The sequence below is a fragment of the Oncorhynchus keta genome, chromosome 16, assembly GCF_023373465.1.
Source record: "Oncorhynchus keta strain PuntledgeMale-10-30-2019 chromosome 16, Oket_V2, whole genome shotgun sequence".
In the NCBI taxonomy this organism is placed as follows: Eukaryota; Metazoa; Chordata; class Actinopteri; order Salmoniformes; family Salmonidae; genus Oncorhynchus; species Oncorhynchus keta.
The window spans coordinates 1291979-1316134 of NC_068436.1; the positions used below are offsets into that span (position 1 = coordinate 1291979).

The window sequence follows — 24156 nt, forward strand, 5'->3', positions numbered from 1 at the left end:
ACTGGATAGACATACAATTGAGCTTAAAATATGAATGTGTTTATTAAACAGAAATGCATAAAGGAATCACACTTCATAGTTAATGTCTGGGAGTTCCATGAAATACCTGATAGACAGAAAAGTGAATTAATGAATTTAAGGGATATACATTGTACTTATGATGTTTGGGGAATCCAGTGTTGGGAAAAGTACCCAATGGTCGTACTTGAGTAAAAGTAAAGATACCTTAATAGAAAATAAAGTTACCCACTTAAATACAACTTGAGTAAAAGTCTAAAAGTATTTGGTTTTAAATATACTTAAGTATCAAAAGTATATGTAATTGCTCAAATATACTCAAAGGTAAAGGTATAAATCATTACAAAAACCTTATATTAAACAAACCAGACGCCACCATTTTCTTGTCTACTTTATTTAGGGATAGCCAGGGGTACACTCCAACACTCAGACATCTTTGTAAACTAAGCATTTGTGTTTTGTGAGTCCACCAGATCAGAGACAGTAGGGATGAGCAGGGATGTTCTCTTGATAAGCGTATGAATTTGTCAATTTTCCTGTCCTGCTCAGCATTCAAAAGGTAATTTTGGATGTCAAGGACAATGTATGGGGTAAAATGTACATTATTTTCTTCAGGAATTTTGTGAAGCATAAGTAAAAGTTGTCAGAAATATATATATAGTAAAGTAAAGTACAGATACCCCAAAAACTGTTTAAGTAGTACTTTTCACCTGTTTAACGTCCACCTGGGGCAGGGGCTGGTGCAGGGGCAGGGGCTGGGTGCAGGGGCTGGGGCAGGGGCAGGGGCAGGGGCAGGGGCAGGGGCAGGGGCAGGTGGGAGCTGGGGCAGGGGCAGGGGCAGGAGCTGGGGCAGGGGCAGGGGCAGGGGCTGGTGCTGGGACAGAGGCAGCAAACAGTTTAAGTAGAAGTTGAAGTAGCTGATTTGAATTCAACTGTGGCAGGGAGGGCAGAAAGGAACCAGCCTAAATAGGAAAAGAAAACAGCAGTTTTTTTTCATTCAATGTCCTTTTTGATATACACACCACACATGGAATCATATCTCAGAATATTCACATATGTTTCATATACATTGATCTTCACTACTATATGTTAAATAATTTCTGCTCATAATCTGTGGAGCTATGGAACTTACCTCCCTGGAGTTTGAGTTAGAGTTGGAGTCAGAGCTGGAACGTGCAACTCTCAAGTGATCCACATCAGCCTGAAAAAGTATAATTTTATTATTTAAATATGCATATGTATTTATATATACAGTATATACTAAAATATATATACATCAAATTTGATATAAAGAATATTATATATTTTGGGGCAAATATATTGTATGTTGATATTTGCTAAACTCACAGGAAGAGCCAATGACAGGCCCAGGAGGCAGCCCAGAAAGATTACAGTCTTCATCATCATCTTGGTGGTCTGTTCTAAAACATAAAAGATACAAAAGCAATTCGATGACCTTTTTTTAGTCTGAATTTTTAAGTCGAATGTTAACACTAGAGTGTAAGTACATTTATCACTATTCAAAAGCCCTGCTTCACAACCAATTTCCTTACCTTCGAGTCAGTCAATTTCAGCAGTTGATCAGGTGTGACGATGCAAAAGACAATGAGTTATACCCAGTCGGTTGGGTCTTTTAAATAGAGTTAAGAACATTGATGTCACAACCCCTAATACTAGGTGGTATTATTGTGAAAATAATCATGATGTTGAATATTCTGAAATCTTTAATCTCTCTGTTGAAGGATAGGTGTGGGTAATACTAATGGATTAACATTATAACTGTACAGATGAGTCACACATGAAATGTATGATATACAGTACCAGTCAAAGGTTAAGACACACCTACTCATTCAAGTTTTTTTTTAAACATTTTTTATTTTCTACACTGTATAATAACAGGGAAGACATCAGAGCTATGAAATAACACACATAGAATCATCTAGAAACCCAAAAGTGTTAATCAAATCAAAATATATTTTACATTTGAGATTCGTCAAGAGAATGCCAAGTGTGTGCGAAGCTGTCAAGGCAAAAAGGTGGTTACATTGAAGAATCTGAACACTTTTTAAAAATGACTGCATGATTCCATGTGTGTTATTTCATATTGTTGATATCTTCACTATTATTCTACAATGTAGAAAATAGTAAAAATGTAAAAAATTATCTTGAATGAGTAGGTGGGTCCAAACTTTGACTGGTACTGTATGCATAAAAACTGGTAACTTCACAATAATTTGTATTAATTAACTTTCTATAAAGACTGTTTATTATTAGTTATTTACAACAGTATTATAAACATACAATGTATAATCCTTTAAAATCTTTATTATAATATATAAAAGCTTTCTAAGCATTTCTGAATATTTATTAGAATTTGTAATAGCTTCATCATAAATGTTACTATGAAGACAAAATATCAACTACATCCAGCTAATAGCAGAATTATTTTGGGATCGTGTGATATAAATGGATCTAAAAAATTGTTTTAACACATGCAGTACCAGTGTTTGCAAACAAACACCCATTTCGCTCCACCACCATTGAACGTTGCCAAATCGTCATGGGAAGGACTTGATTGTAGAATTAAGTAGGCTTATAAACAAGAAACTGAGTCACCAGCTAAGAAAGTATAATATGCAACTCAATCCCCACCTTGCCACGACAAATGTCCAGATTCACTACAGACAGTCCTCCCCCAGAAATCTAAAAGTAGTGTGTTCTAAAGTGTCTGTCCGAAAGGAACCCCTTTTTAATTTTACATGTGTTCAAACCATTCTTTTTTAGCAATAAACAGTACTTCCATAATTTGTTTAACTGGTATCGGGTGACATTCAGACAAGACATGTGAGGCCTGTGGGCACCCTAGAGCAAATCAACCAACATGTACAATACCAGTCAAAAGTTTGGACAAACATACTCAATCAAGGGTTTTTCTTTATTTTTACTATTTTCTACTTTGTAGAATAATAGTGAAGACATCAAAACTATGAAATAATATACAGTGGGGAGAACAAGTATTTGGTACACTGCCGATTTTGCAGGTTTTCCTACTTACAAAGCATGTAGAGGTCTGTAGTTTTTATCATAGGTACACTTCAACTGTGAGAGACGGAATGTCACGACTAGTCAAGGTGGGTGGAATCAGGCGCAGAGAGCAAATAGTGAATAGTAGTTTATTCTCCGGTGAACAAAAATAAACACGGACAACCCAAAAACAAACAGGGTGAAAATATCCAAAACAGGATAACAGACAAACCAGAGAAATAAAACACAAAAACAGATACTAATTAACTAACACACAGGTGAAAACAATCAGACAAAACCAACAGATAACCGAAAAGGGATCGGTAGTGGCTAATAGGATGGTGACGACGACCGCCGAGCACAGCCTGAACGGGCAGGAGAGCCATCCTCGGCGGAAGTCGTGACACGGAATCTAAAACAAAAATCCAGAAAATCACATTGTATGATTTTTAAGTAACTAATTTGCATTTCATTGCATGACATAAGTATTTGATACATCAGAAAAGCAGAACTTAATATTTGGTACAGAAACCTTTGTTTGCAATTACAGAGATCATACATTTCCTGTAGTTCTTGACCAGGTTTGCACACACTGCAGCAGGGATTTTGGCCCACTCCTCCATACAGACCTTCTCCAGATCCTTCAGGTTTCAGGGCTGTCGCTGGGCAATACAGACTTTCAGCTCCCTCCAACAATGTTCTATTGGGTTCAGGTCTGGAGACTGGATAGGCCACTCCAGGACCTTGAGATGCTGTTACGGAGCCACTGCTTAGTTGCCCTGGCTGTGAGTTTTCAGGTCATTGTCATGCTGGAAGACTCTGCCACGACCCATCTTGTCACGCCTTGGTCATTGTATTTTGTGCTTTTGTTATATGTTTGGGTTGGCCAGGGTGTGACATGGGTTTATATGTTGTGTTTCCATTGGGGTTTGTATTATTTGGGATCGCAGCTGATTAGGGGTGTGGTATAGGCTTGGCTGCCTGAGGCGATTCTCAGCCTAGAGTCAGGTGCTTATCGTTGTCTCTGATTGGGAACCGTATTTAGGCAGCCTGAGTTTCGCTTTGTATTTCGTGGGTGTTTGTTCCTGTCTCTGTGTTGTAGTCACCAGATAGGCTGTAATTAGTTTCTCGTTTCGTTCTGTTGTTTTTGTATTTAGTATCAGTTACTTCATGTACCGTGTTTTCTTTCATTAAAGTCATGAGAACCAAATTCACGCTGCATTGGTAGGTCCGAAATCTCTTTCTTCAACAGACGAACGCCATTACACATCTTCAATGCTTTTACTGAGGGAAGGAGGTTGTTGGCCAAGATCTCATTTACATTACATTTACATTTAAGTCATTTAGCAGACGCTCTTATCCAGAGCGAAAACTTACAAATTGGTGCATTCACCTTATGACATCCAGTGGAACAGCCACTTTACAATAGTGCATCTAAATCTTTTAAGGGGGGTGAGAAGGATTACTTTATCCTATCCTAGGTATTCCTTAAAGAGGTGGGGTTTCAGGTGTCTCCGGAAGGTGGTGATTGACTCCGCTGTCCTGGCGTCGTGAGGAGTTTGTTCCACCATTGGGGGCCAGAGCAGCGAACAGTTTTGACTGGGCTGAGCGGGAACTGTACTTCCTCAGTGGTAGGGAGGCGAGCAGGCCAGAGGTGGATGAATGCGATACATGGCCCCATCCATCCATCCTGCAGTCGTCCTGTCCCCTTTGCATAAAATCATCCCCAAAGAATGATGTTTCCACCTCCATGCTTCACGGTTGCAATGGTATTCTTGGGGTTGTACTCATCCTTCTTCTTCCTCCAAACTCGGCGAAGGGAGTTTAGACCAAAACTCTATTTTTGTCTCATCAGACCACATGACCTTCTCCCATTCTTCCTCTGGATAATCCAGATGGTCATTGGCAAACTTCAGACGGGCCTGGATATGTGCTGGCTTGATCAGGGGGAGGCGTAGTGTGTTACTAATGGTTTTCTTTGAGACTGTGGTCCCAGCTCTCTTCAGGTCATTGACCAGGTCCTGCCGTGTAGTTCTGGACTGATCCCTCACCTTTCTCATGATCATTGATGCCCCACGAGCTGAGATCTTGCATGGAGCCCCAGACCGAGGGTGATTGACCGTCATCTTGAACTTCTTCCATTTTCTAATAATTGCGCCAACAGTTGTTGCCTTCTCACCAAGCTGCTTGCCTATTGTCCTGTGGCCCATCTCAGCCGTGTGAACGTTGCAGGTCTACAATTTTACCCTGATGTCCTTACACAACTCTCTGGTCTTGGCCATTGTGGAGAGGTTGAAGTCTGTTTGATTGAGTGTGTGGACAGGTGTATTTTATACAGGTAACGAGTTCAAACAGGTGCAGTTAATACAGGTAATGAGTGGAGAACAGGAGGGCTTTTTAAAGAAAAACTAACAGGTCTGTGAGAGCCAGAATTCATACTGGTTGGTAGGTGATTAAATACTTATGTCATGCAATAAAATGCAAATTAATTACTTAAAAATCATACAATGTGATTTTCTGGATTTTTATTTTAGATTCCATCTCTCACATTTGAAGTGTACCTATGATAAAAATTACAGACCTCTACATGCTTTGTAAGTAGGAAAACCTGCATAATCGTCAGTGTATCAAATACTTGTCCTCCCCACTGTATGGAATCATGTAGTCACAAAAAAAAGTGTTAAACAAAACATGCTTCTTCAAAGTTTTGACAGGAGAACGCATGCGAACGAGCGAAACTGCGCCCCTCTGTACTGTTCTACATTTCTCTCTGCAGGCCATCTATCTGATGCTGTCTGGTCTTAGTGCCAGCATCAGTTTGTGGTAGTGCGCTACTTACCAGACGGCTTGTTTGCTTGTTTGTTTGATTCGTTTTGGGATATCGACCGACAGCCTGTAAGGTCTGGAATGATATATCAATATTTTGTTTTGTTGTGTTTTGACACTCGGCTGGGAAGCTTTGATTGGTGGAGAACACTGAGTCCAGCAAATACAGTGGCAAGAAAAAGTTTGTGAACCCTTTAGAATTACCTGGATTTCTGCATAAAGTTGTCATAAAATCTTCTAAGTCACAACAGTAGAAAAACACAGTCTGCTTAAACCAATAATACACAAACAATTATACGTTTTCATGTCTTTATTGAACACACTGTGTAAACATTCACAGTGCAGGGTGGGAAAAGTATGTGAACCCTTGGATTTAATAACTGGCTGACCCTCCTTTGGCAGCAATAAACTCAACCAAATGTTTTCTGCACCACGGTCAGGAAGAATGGTTGGACCATTCATCTTTACAAAACTGTTTCAGTTCAGCAATATTCTTAGGATCTGTCCACAGAATAATTTGCCAAATGCGCTGTGGAACATCCAGGTTCTCTTTTGCAGACTTCAGACGTGCAGCAATGATTTTTTTCAGACAGGAGTGGCTTCTTCCATGGTTTCCTCCCATGAACACTATTCTTGTTTAGTGTTTTACGTATCGTAGACTCGTCAACAGAGATTTTGGCATTTTCCAGAGATTTCTGTAAGTCTTTAGCTGACTCTCTAAGATTCTTCTTAACCTCACTGAGCATTCTGCTCTGTGCTCTTGCAGTCATCTTTGCAGGACGGCCACTCCTAGGGAGAGTAGCAAAAGTTATGAACTTTCTCCATTTATAGACAATTTGTCTTACTATGGAAAGATGAACATCAAGGCATTTAGACGTACTTTTGTAACCCTTTCCAGCTTTATGCAAGTCAACAATTCTTAATCTTAGGTCTTCTGAGCCTCTTATTTGAGGCATGGTTCACATCAGGCAATGCTTCTTGTGAATAGCAAACTCAAATTTTGTGAGTGTTTTTCATAGGGCAAGTCAGCTCTAACCAACGTCTCCAATCTCGTCTCACTGATTAGACTCCATGTTAGTTGACTCCTGACTCCAATTAACTTTTAGAAAAGTCATTAGCCGAGGGGTTCAAATTATTTTTTCAACCTGTACTGTGAATGTTTAATTGATGTATTCAATATAGGCAAGAAAAATACAATAATATTGTTGTGACTAAGATGAAAATCAGATAAAATTGTATGACTAATTAATGCAGGAATTGAGGTCATTCCAAAAGGTTCACATACTTTTTCTTGCCACTGTATCTAACAAATTCATTTAATCATTAACACTGTAGTTGTGGCTATAATCCGGCATCAACATACATCCAAGCGTCCCAGGGTACCAAGCTCCCCATCAGAGTCTGGCGTTAGGTCACCTGCAGAAAATTATTATTTATTTTATTTAATTTTTTTATAAGAGTGAACATTACATTTACATTTACATTTACATTTAAGTCATTTAGCAGACGCTCTTATCCAGAGCGACTTACAAATTGGTGCATTCACCTTAAGACATCCAGTGGAACAGTCACTTTACAATAGTGCATCTAAATCTTAAAAGGGGGGTGAGAAGGATTACTTATCCTATCCTAGGTATTCCTTAAAGAGGTGGGGTTTCAGGTGTCTCCGGAAGGTGGTGATTGACTCCGCTGTCCTGGCCAGAGCAGCGAACAGTTTTGACTGGGCTGAGCGGGAACTGTACTTTCTCAGTGGTAGGGAGGCGAGCAGGCCAGAGGTGGATGAACGCAGTGCCCTTGTTTGGGTGTAGGGCCTGATCAGAGCCTGGAGGTACTGAGGTACCTGCGCCGAATTCCTGTGTGAGGCAGGGTCGTACTTAGCGGATGTTGTAGAGCATGAACCTACAGGAACGGGCCACCGCCTTGATGTTAGTTGAGAACGACAGGGTGTTGTCCAGGATCACGCCAAGGTTCTTAGCGCTCTGGGAGGAGGACACAATGGAGTTGTCAACCGTGATGGCGAGTGAACAGGTAGAACATTTTTTCTGTTTCTCTGAGACATGGCTGAAGAAATCTTCTCCCTGTTTTTCCCTTTATTGTCCCTGGATATTCCATATTCAGGAGGGACAGGGGAGAGGGCAGAGGGGGGTGGATTGCGTATGTCCATGAAAGACTTTAAATGTAATTGTATCATATGGAAACACACCAATGACATTGAATGTATGGTGCTGAATGTCTTCCTCTCCCTCATATGTCTTTCATTGTTATTGGATTATATCGACCACCAACATCGGATATCTCCTTGAGCCTGTTGTCCAGACCCCGTGCCTGCGCCCCTCCCAGACCACTTCTGAGATGCCAACTACAGGCGCCGGACTCCCTGCCTTTCTGACCTCCTCGTACAGGTGCCTGTGATCTAAACCTACTCGGGCAACTTCAACCTCAGGGTGCGCACGCAGCCACTTGGCCGCATGACCAAAGTGCCAGGGCAGCTGTTCCGCCGGAGGACCCGTGTTAGACCACACCATTACGCTTCTCGCCTGATACGAGAAGAACACCCGCAGGAGGTAACCGGACGGGTGTATCACTGGATGAGCAAGCTCCGTTAACAAGAAAGAAACAAAAATTGCATCCAGCTTGAGGGGGAAATGTGGTACCCCCTACCTCCCTCCCCGATGGGACAGAGCATGCGTGCCCCGGCGACCCACTCGCACCTGCCACTCCACATGAACTGAAACACAAGCCTCACTAGAGGCCTCCTCAGACAAGCCGGCAATGGGTAGATGTATGCCAAATACAAAAGAGACGGCAACACATCCACCTTTAGTACCAGAACATTGCCCATAAAGGACAAATACCTAGCCTTCCACATTGCTAGCTTCCTCTGTACCACTGCGATACGCATGTTCCAGTTTAGCGGACCCGGAGAATCCTCAGGGCCCTGAGAGATAAACCCCGGGCACATCCGGCGCCATCTTCCGAAAAACTGGACCTTTGCGGTTCAGAATCCTCAAATCCCCAAAGATGGCCCCAGGCACGAGTCACAGAGAGATAAACACGCAGCCCACCACTTCCAGGGATCACATCCACCTCTGTGTCTGCCAATGGCAGCCCCCAGAATGTATGCACACATGACTGTAAAAATGTCGCTATTTACACTAACTCGGATAAAAGCGTCCATCCTATGAACTAAATGGCATATAAATTAACTGTAGGTTCCATCTTCAAAAGATGGAGTCCCTGATTAACTGTAGGTTCCATCTAAAAGAACGGCCCTCTACCCCGCACGTCTGATCCTCATGGACGACGTAGGGAAGGGCTGTGGGCTGATAAAACCTTTGCAAGAAGCTTGCAACACAGCATGGTCTGATAAAACCTTCTTATATAAAGGTGACAGCACACCAACAGCCATTGATCCCCCGGGACCCCCGTCTCAAGGATGGCCTTCAAGACTTCGAGGACCACTGGTCCAAGTATACCCCAAAACTTGAGATAAAACTCAGCCGGCAGCCCATCCATCCCAGGCACCTTCCCTTTTCCCATCCTCCTAAGAGCGCTCTCAACCTCTTCTAGTGAGATCTGGGCCTCCATCACTTCTCTAATCTCCTCTGGCAACCGCCTGGACAAGTGTTCTAAAACACATTTCCCTGCTCTACATCTATTTCCCTTTCCTTAAATAAACCTTGGAAATGATCAGTTGTCACCCTGACCATATCCTCTGGTTCTCTAACTATACTACCATTTTCTTCCCTAACGCCATGCATTACCTTCCTACTCTGTCTGGCCCTAACCGACGTAAAGAACATAGCAGAACAAGTCTCATTGTGTTCTAGAAAGCCACTATGCGCACGCTCCAGGAAAGCTCGAGCATTCCGCTCCTGCAACTCCCTGAGCTGCGCCTTTAGGGTTGCGGATCTCTCCCAGTCAAACGACCCGCCGAGGTTGCCTGCCTCGTACTCGAGTTCAATTAACCTTTGGATACGATCCACCTCCCTCCTCCATTTTTTTCCTCTTGCAATACCCTATTATAAAAGCCCTAATCCTCACCGTAACTAATTCCCACCACTCTAACACCCCCTCACACATGGACCGGAGGCCTTCAAGCCTCCAAAAGAAACCAAAAAACCCGTCAACAAACGCCTACTCCAGCACATCCCGATCTAACTTCCAGTACCCCCTACCAAAGAGGCAGACTGGTGACCCCAACTGCAGGAGCACCCCGTCGTGATCCGAAAAGAAAACAGGCAACAGCCGCCCAGACAACTTACCCAAAGACCTGGGTACAAAAATATAGTCGAGCCTCCGCGCAACCCCCTTGGAGTTGCGTCATGTAGGACCAGCCATTTTTGGGGTAGTGTGCAGGCCACCATCAACCAGACCATGGCAAGCCATTAGCCCGGTGATGGCGCCTGCACTGCTATCCCCCCTATTACTAAATCTGTATTAAAATCCCCCTATCACTAATTTCCTATTTGTGACACACATGGGCGCCAGACAGTCCACCATCTCCCTCCTGTCTGCCACCACCTGTGGCCCATACACCACCACTAATCTAAATTTACAATTTACAATGTCACATCCACCCCTATAACCCTCCCCTGCATCACCACAAAAGAACCCTCCACTTTTACCTCCCTGTGCCCACACAAAATCCCTACCCCCGAACAAAAACAGGAGACTCACCCGATGCTCCCCTGCTCCATATCTACCAGTGAGAACACCATCCGTACTCCCGACATCCCCCCCTCTTCCTCCATCTCACCAAACCAGGATGCAGGAATAGTGTTTGGCTCCGGGGTGCCCTGCCCTGGGTCTACCCCCTGTGCTGCAGCTGGTTTGGAAAACATAGGGAGGCTGAGTCCCCACAAAAAACTCCCCACCTCCTCCCCCAGTCCTGAGTCTTGTTAGGTGTGACCCCACCCAACAGAAGTTGAGGGCCTGGGGAAACCAGCAGCAACCCAGAGGTTTCTCCCACCCCCATCACTCTCTTGACCATCCCCTCCCTCTCATTGTCGGCCAATCGCACCCTCCTCTTCATTCTCTTCTTTGGTGATGGCGGCAGTGGAGAGATACCCCCCCACCAGCTCCTCCACCATACCCCTCATCTCTTCCACCAGGGCACTTTCCCCCACTCCACTTGCTCTTCCACCGTCTCCTTCTCCACCACTCCTCCCTCGCTTTCTTCTCTCTCATGCTCCTCCACTCGCTTGCCTTCTTCCGCCGCTTTTCCTGGTTCTCCTACTCCCGTGCCTTCCGTTTCCTTCTCTCTTCCATCCGCCGCTTCTTGCTCCTCCTCCTTCCTTGCGACCCTCCCCTCTGGACCTGTACTCTGGTCATGAGGCATTCTTCCTTCCCCTCCTCTTCTTCCCCCATCCCCATCCCCCGCTCCTGCTCCCCCCCAGCCACAGACAAGTATGTCCTCTGACGAGCTGGGAACCCCCGCCACAAGTGTGCTAACTAGCCACACCCGTGGCACGCCTTGTCACAATCCTTCGCCTCGTGCTCCCCAGATCCACAAAATCTGCATTTTCTTGCGCTGCACGAGGCGAAGATATGGCCATAGGCCAAACAGCGCCTGCAAAATGGAGGCTGACGTGCATAAAACAACGACCCCTGTCAGCCCCCAGGGAGAACATAGCAGGAGGATGGAGGTAGCCACCATGTCTCCTTGGGTCCTCTCTGAGGAGGGCCTGGAAGCCACTCCTCCCATTCCAAAACCCAAGGGAGTCTTTGAGGTGCCTTGCTGAGGAGACGTTATCCATGTATCTCCCCAGAAAGGCCCTCACCTCTTCGTCCTTAACGTATGGGTTGTACATTTTGACAGTTACAACCCTAAAGTTGCTCATCAGCTTCTCACCTCCCACTGATCTTGCCCTTCTCAGGATATCATCGTGTTTCTCCTCTGTATGTAGTGCCACGTCGTATGCTCCTCCAACGAGTTGCCTTGGAAACAAAACACATCCTTCACCGTCAACTTTAGAATCCCCATCAAGATTGTCCTTCCAAATGTTTCCCGTCCTAAAGGCTCCAACTCCTTTTCCTTCCAAGCAAACCGAATCGTGTTGGCCAGCCCAATCCCAGGGACCGACCGTGTTGATGTATTCTGCACCATCCCCGGCTCACGTTCTCTTCTCTTCCAAAACAAGGAAAAAAGAAAAACCAAAGTGACTGAGCCTATCTGGTGACAACAAACACAGAGACAGGAACAATCATCCACGAAACACTCAAAGAATATGGCTGCCTAAATATGGTTCCCAATCAGAGACAACGATAATCACCTGCCTCTGATTGAGAACCAATTCAGACAGCCATAGACTATGCTAGACAACCCTACTAAGCCACAATCCCAATACCTACTAAAACCCCAATACAAAAACACCACAAAATAAACCCATGTCACACCCTGGCCTAACCAAAATAATAAAGAAAACACAGAATACTAAGACCGGGGTGTGGCAGAACCCCCCCCCCAAGGTGCGGACTCCCGGCCGCACACCTAAACCCATAGGGGAGGGTCCGGGTGGACGTCTGTCCGCGGTGGCGGCTCCGGCGTGACGTGGACCCCACTCCAACAAAGTCTTAGTCCCCTTGCATCGCGTCCTTAGATTGGCAACCCTCGCCGCTGACCTAGGCCTAATAACCCTCACCCAGGACCCCACTGGACTGAGGGGCAGCTCGGGACTGAGGTAGCTCGGGACTGAGGGGAAGCTCAGGACTGAGGGGAAGCTCGGGACTGAGGGGTAGCTCGGGACTGAGGGGCAGCTCGGGACTGAGGGGCAGCTCGGGACTGAGGGGTAGCACAGTACTGAGAGGAAGCTCAGTACTGAGAGGAAGCTCAGGCAGGTAGTTGGATCTGGCAGATCCTGGCTAGATGGTGGTTCTGGCAGATCCTGGCTGACTGGCGGTTCTGGCAGATCCTGGCTGACTGGCGGATCCTGGCTGACTGGCGGATCCTGGCTGAATGGCGGATCTGGAAGATTCTGGCTGACTGGCGGATCCTGGCTGACTGGCGGATCTGGAAGATTCTGGCTGACTGGCGGATCCTGGCTGACTGTCAGATCTGGAAGATTCTGGCTGACTGGCGGATCCTGGCTTAATGACGGATCTGGAAGATTCTGGCTGACTGGCGGCTCTGGCTGCTCCATGCAGACTGGCAGCTCTGGCTGCTCCATGCAGACTGGCAGCTCTGGCTGCTCCATGCAGACTGGCAGCTCTGGCTGCTCCATGTAAGACTGGCAGCTCTGGCTGCTCCAGGCAGACTGACAGCTCTGGCTGTTCCATGCAGACTGGCAGCTCTGGCTGCTCCATGCAGACTGGCAGCTCTGGCTGCTCCATGCAGACTGGTAGCTCTGGCTGCTCCATGCAGACTGGCAGCTCCATGCAGACTGGCAGCTCTGGCTGCTCCATACAGACTGACAGCTCTGGCTGCTGCATGCAGACTGGCAGCCCTGGCTGCTCCAAGCAGACTGGCAGCTCTGGCTGCTCCATGCATACTGGCAGCTCTGAATAGGCAGGAGACTCCAGCAGCGCTGTAGAGGAGAAAGGCTCTGGCAGCGCGAAACAGGTGGGAGACTCCAGCAGCGCTGGAGAAGAGAAAGGCTCTGGTAGCGCTAAACAGGCGGTAGACTCCGGCAGCGCTGGAGAGGAGGAAGGCTCTGACAGCGCTAGACAGGCGGGAGACTCCGGCAGCGCTGGAGAAGAGAAAGGCTCTGGCAGCGCTGAACAGGCGAGGTGCACTGAAGGCCTGGTGCTTGGTGCTGGCACTGGTGGTACTGGGCCGAGAACACGCACAGGAAGCCTGGTGCGGGGAGCTGCCACCGGAGGACTGGTGTGTGGAGGTGGCACAGGATGGACCGGACCGTGAAGGCGTACTGGAGAGCTTGAGAGCAGGGCCCCCTGCTTGAGAGCTTGAGAGCAGGGCCACCCGCTTATTGTGGGAAGCTTGTGGAAGGCTACCCAAAACGTTTGACCCAAGTGAAACAATTTAAAGGCAAACGCTAACAAATACTAATTGAGTGTATGTAAACTTCTGACCCACTGGGAATGTGAGGAAAGAAATTAAAGCTGAAATAAATCATTCTCTACTATTATTCTGACATTTCACATTCTTAAAATAAAGTGATGATGAACTGACCTAAGACAGGGAAGTTTTACTAGGATTAAATGTCAGGAATTGAGAAAATCAGAGTTTAAATGTATTTGGCTAAGGTGTATAAAACTTCCGACTTCCACTCTAGGTGGTGAAGTCGGCATAGTCTTTTGGATCATGAAGTCATTAGTTGGATGTATTCCTTTCTGATAAACAGAAGTGAAAGGGTTTGTTTGGGGGACACTCAGCCGGACGCTCTTTACTATACCATTGGTGTCCCACAAGGGTCAATATTAGGCCTCCTTTACTATCTATATCAATTATCTCTCGCTTGCCCACAAGTTAAAATGCAGATGATACAGTTCTGTATGTGCACTCATAAAATAGGCAATTGGTTGTAAACAAGTTAACTTCAGCTATGTTTCTAAATGGATTACTAATTCTTCCCTGCATTTAAATATCGACAAGACTCTTTGTATGTACTTCTCTAAGAAATCCATTGATTCTTCCCAATGAGCTGTTGTTGTTAATGGGGAGAATCAGAAAGTAGTGCTTAACTTCAGGTATCTTGGTGTCATTTTGGACTCCAACTTGACATTTAAGACACATGTGAAGAAGGTGGTTTGCACGGTTAAGTTTGGATTATCCAATTTTAGGTTTATAAGACCTTTCCTTCCTCTGGAGGCCGCCAAACTATATATGCATGCAATGATCTTCTCACATCTGAGATATTATCTCACATGCTGGTCACACTCAATTGAAACCAATTGAATCACTCTACAAACACTTAAGATTTTTGATAATAAACCAAACAGATACCACCATTGTCACATAATTTAGAAACACAGTTAATTTAGTCTGGATAGCTTTAAGCAGTATGTAGATGCAAGCCTTGTCTTTAAGATCCTGCATGGTCTTGCACCTCCACCTCTATGCCGGCATATCATGCTCAAGGAAAGCACATATCAATACACAAACAATATATAGTGTTTCTCAGCCAATCACAAAGACCTAATGAAGCCTAAATGTGTTGCAATGAAGGATGTTGTATGATGTCTGGGTGTTCCATGTAACGCTGGGCATTGCAAAACAGGCAAACAAATTAGCCTCCTGCCACTGCTATTAATCAAATGTGCTAACTGAAAATGTCAGTATAGGCCTACTGTATCATTGTTTCCCATCTGCTTTTAATTCCAGAACAATATTTATTCCACATCTACATTTATGGAGAGAACATTCTCTGTGTGATTCTCTGTGTGAGTTTCCATTTTATCTCTGACTTGGTAGAGACAGACTGACCAGCAAATAAGTGTCTCCCTCACAATGTGGTGGTACCAATCCATATTAATGCCCATGATATTGGAATGAGATGTTCAATGAGCAGGGGTTTTTTGGGCCATGGAGTGTATTTGGTTATCTGCAACCCAAGAAGAACTGCTAGTGGGTCTTGACCCCTTTTTGGAAACAACACATTCTCTGTAACTGATTATGAATTCAGAAGTTTTGTTGATTTCATACTTGTTTACAATTGTTTTAGGACTTGTAGAGCCTTCCACCTGATATCAGAGAGGTTTCACACTTGTTTTGAAAGGATCTCAAATAGTTTGTCAAACAAACAGAACACAACAGACAAAGACATACACAATGACGGATCTTAACTTATTTAATTTATTAATGATGGAATAATCAGCTCTGAACAGGAGCTAATGTCAACATATTTGATTTAAACAAGTTATTTCTCCTTCCCCTACCAACGCCCGTCTCATTTTCCACCCGCTGCCGGGGCTGGAGCTGGAGCTGGAGCTGGAGCTGGAGCTGGGGCAGGAGCAGAGGCAAGGCTGGCCAATAGGAAGGGCAGGAGGGCCATCAAGGCAGAGTTACCTTGAGATGGCTGCGCATAAGGGAAGTAGGATGGGTACTGAGGCTGCCGATAGGGGTAAAACCCTCCCGAACCACGGCCATAACCCCTGTACCTCTGTAGAGAGAGCGAGAGCGAGAGCGAGAGCGAGAGCGAGAGCGAGAGCGAGAGCGAGAGCGAGAGCGAGAGCGAGAGCGAGAGCGAGAGCTGGATAAATTGTTCTGAGCTCAAACAAACTAGTAATCATATTCAAATAGTAGACCGTACTATAGTACTCTAATAGACAGAATACCTAATAGATAGTACTAAATATTACTGCACCTCATTGCTAGCTGAGCGCTCCTCTCGATCATGTTCCTCAGACACCTGCACACACAAACAAAATCCCAGGATGAATGATATTATGGTATAAAGTAATCAACACTCAAAGTGTGAACTTAAGTCCATCATATTGTAATAATTCAGATATTGTCATATTCCAATGCAATGCAATCTATGGAAACGGCAATCTCTTGTTGTATTGATGTGTAAATTGAAGGCTTGATGTTGTATTTCAAGAATTCTTACAGGAATGGAAGAACAAATTCCAATCAGGCACATCACTAGGAATAGTAGTTTCATGGTCACCACGGAGTTCTTGAAATGAAAAAGACATACAGTGAATTCAAAGCTAGACACGCCTGACTAAACTCCACTACAGTATTCTTTGAAACTCTTACCTGTTCAAGTGAAGATGTCAAATTCTTTAAAAGTATTCAACTTGAGACTGATGCTGTATTGTAACTTAACAGCAAAAATATGCTTTTTATAGACCATTTCATTCCACTGTCAACCAATGAGCTTTCAGTCCCATGATCAATGGTGTGTCCTGGAGATGTGAAATGTGATGAAATTAGACATTTGGTGTGTCATTCTACAAATCTGTATATATCCATAGTGCCAACAAAGAACAATGGCCCATCAGTATTAGGAAACCTTTGCTAAGTTGACAGGTTTTGAAACTGTTGATGATTTATACCCTTGTTTTTTGGGCATTGCGGAGGATAAATTAACACATTTAATTGTAATGTACATTTTTAATTTCTCAATTTATACAGCATAGCTCAAGTACCAGACTTTATTTTGATTTCTCCTATCATGCAATATAATGTACCACACTTTGTATAGATTTCTCACAATTTCCATAAACTTAATGAGCATTAATCAGAGGACTGGATAGACATACAATTCAGCTTGAAATATAAATGTGTTTATTAACCAGAAATGCATAAAGGAATCACACTTCATAGTCAATGTCTGGGAGTTCCATGAAATACCTGATTGACAGAAAAGCAAATTAATGAATTTATAGGATATACATTGTACTTATGATGTTTGGGGAATCCAGTGTTGGGAAAAGTGCCAAATTGTCATACTTGAGTAAAAGTAAAGATACTTAAAATGGCTCAATTTTAAGTGAAAGTCACTCAGTAAAATACTGCTGGAGTAAAAGTCTAAAAGTATTTGGCTTTAAAATACTTAAGTATTACAATAATTGTAATTGCTGTAATTGTGTTTTGTGAGTCCACCTTATTCTGAAAACACATGCAGTACCAATGTTTTACAGTAAAGACAAAATGTCAACTGCATCCAGCTAGTCGCTGAAATATTTTTTGAATGTGTGATAGAAATGGATTTTCCTTGTTCTGAAAACACATGCAGTACCATTGTTTTGCAAACAAACACCCACTTCACTCCCCACCTATGAACGTTGCCAAATCATTATGGGAAGTACTTGATTGTAGAATTAAGTAGGCTTATGATTACAAGTTAAACTGAGTCACCAGCTTAAACAGTATAATATGCAACTCAATCCCACCTTGCCACGACAAATGTCCAACTTTTGTAACTTATTGAATGTATATGTTGCCCCAAGCAAAAATGTTTATTTCAGATCCTTTTTATAAGTTCAGACATTTTTTAAGACATCAGTTACTTTGGAGAAGTAAACTAATATTCATTATACAATATATATTTCCCATCTTTAGTACACTCATCCGAGCTCCTGTCAAACTGCCATTGTAGGGCTCTTTCTGTTGACAAACTGGCATTGCGGAACTCAAGGTCAATTAACCCACTACAGTCTAAGCCCTGTCTAAGCTGGGAGTGTGGTGTGGGGAGGGAGGGCTCTTCTAAGCTATTCATGTGTGGCATGTTTCGTCACAGTATTGTCTTACTAAATGTATCGACTATGAGCGCTGATGAATATTTCATCAAAAGTGCATTACATTGGTATGGAAATAAAATTACATTCAAAAGGAGGCAAATATTTAGTAGGACATTATTTCCCCCATTATTTTAATGTCACCAGTTTGACTTTAAATGCGGTATAATGTTAGCTAGCTAGCTAAGATTTTGGGGAGGCCACCGGATTCTAGCTAGCTACTTTAGCAATGTCATCAAATATTCAGGCACCTAATTGAAATGTAGACTTAACATTAGTTAGCCTCTGTCCAGAATGACTGGGTTTATCAGAACTTTAGGGCACCACTATGGCGCTGCCGATAGAGGGCGGCTTGAGAACATTCATAACAGTGGCATGACGTGACTGAGTGACGGAGGTGCTACCTATGAATTTGGGAATGTTTTAAGAAGGATCATTTTGCTATTTGATATTGATTTTTAAGGCCCCTTGAAGGATCAAAAAACTTTTTTTTAAATTATTTGATGAAAAAATGTATATGGTCTTACTGCTATTAGCCCATAAAAAGTCAATGAATAACAGATTTACTACATGGAACAACAGATAGTCCCCCCATAAAAATCAAAAGGAAGTTTGTTCTGAAGAGTCTATCCTATAAACTGAGAGAAATAAGAAGGATCGGAAAACTTTTTTTTAACATGTATTTAAACCCTTATTTTTGGCCTTAAACATTCTCCATGTACAGTGGCAAGAAAATGTATGTGAATCCTTTGGAAATACCTGGACATCTGTCAGGATTTGGCCAGGGTTGTTCCGGTTTTTGGTCACTAGATGCCCCCATTGTGCCTTTAAACCCTTTGTTTTCCTCTGTTCTTTGCTCTGTGTTTGTATGTTAGCACCCAGCCCTAGTACTCTGAGAACTCTTGTTGATCCCGGTGGACTCTCTTGTGGAATTCTGTTTTTTGTTCTTGTTGTTTGTTTGTTTTTTGAGTACCTTTTGAGGCTTTTTGTGCTTTACCTTCCACCTTGTGGATTTACCTTTTTTGTCTTGGAGGATTACCTTTGTTCTTGTAGGATTCCTTTTGAGGTTGTGGAGTTACATGTTTTCCTGAAGAACTTCACTTTTTACTTCATTAAATACACCGTCTCAAGTACTGCTTGAGTACCTCATCTTCTGGGTTCTGCCGACTATTCGTGGCTCAGTTGGTTAAGTGACTGTTTCTCACTCCGGAGACCCGGGTTTGTAACCGGGTCCTGACAACATCTGCATAAATTGGTCATAAAATGTGATCTGAGCTTGGGTGGGAAAAATAACACACAAACAATGATATGTTTCATGTCTTTATTGAACACATTGTGTAAAGATTCATGTGAAACCTTGGATTTAATAACTGGTTGGCCCTCATTTGGCAGCAATAACCTCAACCAAACGTGTTCTGTAGTTGCGGATCAGACCTGCACAACGGTCAGGAGGAATTTTGGACTATTCCTCTGTACAAAACTGTTTCAGTTCAGCAATCGGGTTGAAGTCAGGACTCTGACTGGGCCAGTCCAGAATGCGTATTTTCTTCTGTTGAAGTCATTCTGTTGTCCATTTACTTCTGTGTTTTGGGTCGCTGTCCTGTTGCATCACTCAACTTCTATTGATCTTCACTTGGCAGACAGATAGCCTGACATTCTCCTGCAAAATGTCTTGATGAAGTTGGAAATTAATTTTTCCATCGATGATCGCAAGCTGTCCAGGCCCTGAGGCAGCAAAGCAGCCCCAAACCATGATGCTCTCTCCACCGTACTTTACATTTGGGATGAGGTTTTGATGTTGGTGTTCTGTGACTTTTTTTTCTCCAGACAGTGTTGTGTGTTCCTTCCAAACAACTCAAATGAAGTTGAATCTGTCCATAGAATATTTTGCCAGTAGTGCTATGGAACATCCAGGTGCATTTTTTGCGAACTCCAGACGTGCGCCAATGTTTTCTTGGACAGCAGTGGCTTCTTCCGTGGTGTCCTCCAATGAACACCATTCTTGTTAATTGTTTTACGTACCGTAGACTCGTCAACAGACATGTTCGCATGTTCCAGAGATTTCTGTAAGTCTTTATCTGACACTCTTGGATTATTCTTTATCTCATTCAGCATTCTGCTCTGTGCTCTTGCAGTCATCTTTGCAAGATGGCCACTCCTAGGGAGAGTAGCAACAGTTCTGAACTTTCTCCATTTATAGACAATTTGTCTTAATCATGGACTGATGAACATCAAGGCTTTTAGACATGCTTTTGTAACCCTTTCCAGCTTTTTGCAAGTCAACAATTCTTAGTCTTAGGCCTGAGATCTATTTTGTTCAAGGCATGGTTCACATCAGGCAATGCTTCTTGTGGATAGCAAACTCATATTTTGTGAGTGTTTTTTATAGGGCAAGGCAGCTCTAACCAGCATCTCCAATTGATTGGACTTTTGGATCGCTTTTGGAGAAGTCATTAGCCTAGGGGTTCACATACTTTTTCCAACCTATACAGTGAATGTTTAAACGATGACACTTTTTCAGTGCATTTGGAAAGTATTCATACCTCTTGACTTTTTCCACATTTTGTTATGTTACAGCCTTATTGTAAAATGTATTACATTTTGAAAAATTCCTCATCACAACACCCCATAATGACCAAGTGCATAAAGGTTTTTAAAAAAAAAACATTTAAAAACAAATATATCTTAATTACATAAGTATTCAACCCTTTCCATGAGACTCGAAACTGGTCTAAGTTGCATCCTGTTTCCATTGATCATCCTATAGATGTTTCAACAACTTGATTGGAGTCGACCTGTTGTAAATTCAATTGATTGAACATGATTTGGAAAGGCACACAGCTGTCTATATATGGTCCCACAGTTGACAATGCATGTCAGAGCAAAAACAAAGCCTTGAGGTCAAAGGAATTGTCTTTAGAGCACAGGGTTCCCAAGAACACAGTGGACTCCATCATTCTTAAATGAAAGAAGTTTGGAACCACCAAGACTCTTCCAAGAGCTGTCCGCCCAGCCAAACTGAGAAATCGGGCCTTGATCAGGGAGATGACCAAGAACCTGATGGTCAGATTGACAGAGTTTATTTGTGTAGATGGGAAAACCTTCCAGAAGGACAACCATCTCTGCAGCACTCCACCAATTAGGCCTTTATGGTAGAGTGGCAAGACGGGAGCCACTCCTCAGTGAAAGGCACATGCCAGCTCACTTGGAGTTTGCCAAAAGGCACCTAAAGGACTCTCAGACCATGAGCAACAAGATTCTCTAGTCTGATAAAACCAAGATTGAACACTTTGGCTTGAATGCCAAGTGACACATCTAGAGGAAACCAGGCACCATCCCTTCGGTGAAGCATGGTGGTGACAGCATCAAGCTGTGGCAGGGATTGCGAGACTAGTCAGGATCAAGGGAAAGATGAACGGAGTAAAGTACAGAGAGGTCCTTGATGAAAACCTGCTCCAGAGCGCTCGGGACCTCAGACTGTGGCGGAGGTTCACCTTCCTACAGGCCAACGACCCTAAGCACACAGCCAAGACAACGCAGGAGTGGCATCGGGACAAGTCTCCGAATGTCCTTGAGTGGCCTAGCCAAAGCCCAGACTTGAACACGATCGAACATGTCTGGAGAGACCTGAAAATAGCTGTGTAGCAAAACTCCCCATCAAACATGACAGAGCTTGAGAGGATCTGCATTGAAAAATAGAAGAATCAAGCTTGTAGCATCATATCCAAGAAGAGTCGAGGCTGTAATCACTGTCAAAGTTGCTTGAAAACAGTATTGAGTACAATGTCTGAACACTTCTGTAAATGTGATTTTTCAGTTTTTTTTATTTTTAATACATTTGCAAAAAATTCTAAAAACCTGTTTTTTCTTTTTCATCGTGGGGTATTGTGTGTAGATTGATGAGGGGGAAAACACTATATTATCAATTTTAGAATAAGGCTGTAATATAACAAAATGTGGAATAAGTCAAGGGGTCTGAATACCTCCCGAATGCACCGTATACAGTACTTCCACACATATTTTCAACTGGTACTGGGTGACATTCAGACACGTTTTGTGAGGCCTGTGAGTGTCCTTCTGCAAATCAACCAACATGTAGGTGTTTGTCAGTGTCTCAACGCAAAGGAGTCTGTTTGGACGCTACAGATAGAAGTTGGCAGATCGTCTGTACCGACTTCAGACGAGTCCCAAGACACTTGTGGGGGTCATAGAGCAAAACGGGTCTCATCTATCCATAGAGGCATAGGAACGTTTGTAGGACCGTTTGTTACAGAGAGTTTTTCTAGCTGATATCTCTAGCTTAAACTGACCGACTATTTTGGAGAAAAAAATATGCTAATTCGATGTCCATGTGGGTGCGGACATCTACTCTACGGGGTACCCTCATTAGCAAAGCCTGACTGATAATTGCCCTTCTGCACACATCACACAGAGGCTGTGTTTTCTCAAACTGTGTAGAGATTGCACAACACTTAATGGTCTAATACAAGTGTCCATAGGATGAAGCTTAGAGCTCAAAGATTCTGACCAGGTGAAGAGACTGGCAAGCCTAAATTCGCATGTGGTTTGTCTCATATCAACATCTAAATAAATATGTCAATTAGCAATGAAAACAATTATTATCTACTTATCAGATTTAACAATCAACATTAGCTCTTTGTTGATCTTGCAGAGACTGAGGAATAATACTATGTCTGGATTGTCATACAATTTGTTCCCAAATATCACTGTCTCAATATTTTTGCTCAGGCATAACCCCCTAGAGTTGATTGATGCACCGGCGCATCAATCTGAATTACATAACAAGAAAATCCTCATCATAATCTGTCAGTTTACAAAAGAGAAATCTGCATTGGATGCGTCTCAATCCACCACATCCACCAGTGTCGCACTTCCACATCTGCAGTGAAAGGTGTCAGAGTTTGAGCGGTGTATGTCAGACCATGAGAGATTCCGAACATTTGGTGTTCTCCATTATTCTCCACGTCTCTCACAATTGTCAGTAGAGATGTTTGAAGTTCTGTTTGGTACCACCCGTTTCGGCGACAATCTCATGGGACCCCACTGTGAAAAGGGCAGATTTTGCTACACGGCCCAGACAAGTGGCACGGGACTTGTCTGAGGTAATCGTTACAGGTTTCAAAAAACTAATGGAAGCATGAAGGTAGTTTGATGCCTACCCCAAAAAAAGGGGTTAAATATGTGTCAAAAAAATAAGTATATATACATATATTTATAAGCAGTACATTTCCTCCTAGATTTAGGACAGACACTTCAATACTATTATATATTATTACAATACTCAATATTATAATAACATTTAAAAAAAAAACCTTTTTGCATTTATGAATGTGTTATTCAATGCATTTCTATAAGATTTAGTAGTAAAGTCAAAAATCAGTCATTTACATATTTTTGATGACTAAAAGCGGTCCTCTAATTCAAAATCAAATAGCTAAATTATCAAAAGTATGACCATCTTAAAACAACTCCACATCTCATCTTAGCACCCATCCTCCCCCAAGGGCTTTTAATATTTGACATTTTTTGTTATTAGGATCCCCATTAGCCAATGGCGACAGCTCGTCTTACTGGGGTCCGACACATAACGAAGAAGACATTACAAAGAAAACGACATTACTAAGACAGAAATAAAGAAAGATCTAAAGAAATACTATGCTTAATCTATTATAATGGACTCTGAATGAATAAATTATCAATAGATGAGACATGGTCATTCTGTCAAAATGTCTTCACACGCACGCACGCATGCACCCACACACACACACACAGGCAAACACACACACACACACACACACACACACACACACACACACACACACACACACACACACACACACACACACACACACACACACACACACACACACACACACACACACACACACACACACACACACACACACACACACACACACACACACACACACACACACACACACACACTGGAAATGCACACACACTCCAGGAGAGGTATTACCTTTAACCACATGGTGTCACTAATGGATTGAATTTGAAGTAGCTTCCATAACAATTCAGTACTACAGTAGTGTCTTGATTCATTTATTTTTCATTAAATCTGTCTTTTTGTTTCTCTTTTTTCTTTGTCGATATGATGGT

At 43.2% G+C, this 24156-nt stretch overlaps 1 protein-coding gene and 1 long non-coding RNA gene across 2 annotated transcripts in view; both read right to left on the reverse strand.

The window, feature by feature from the left end:
• Positions 1-24156, reverse strand: part of si:dkey-22i16.7 (E3 ubiquitin-protein ligase TRIM33) — a 76633-nt gene that overhangs the window by 34679 nt on the left and 17798 nt on the right. The window contains exons 2-4 of the mRNA XM_052464387.1: positions 16380-16448; positions 16134-16178; positions 15739-15929 (exon numbers count right to left, since the gene is read on the reverse strand). Coding sequence (XP_052320347.1) covers positions 15739-15929; positions 16134-16178; positions 16380-16433 — 290 coding nt within the window. The 5' untranslated portion in view covers positions 16434-16448. The remainder of the gene's footprint in view (positions 1-15738; positions 15930-16133; positions 16179-16379; positions 16449-24156) is intronic.
• Positions 817-1676, reverse strand: LOC127907907 (uncharacterized). The gene is made up of 4 exons (XR_008065493.1): positions 1572-1676; positions 1366-1439; positions 1151-1219; positions 817-980 (listed from the first exon to the last, which is right to left on the reverse strand). It is a non-coding gene; the product is annotated as an uncharacterized LOC127907907 (long non-coding RNA).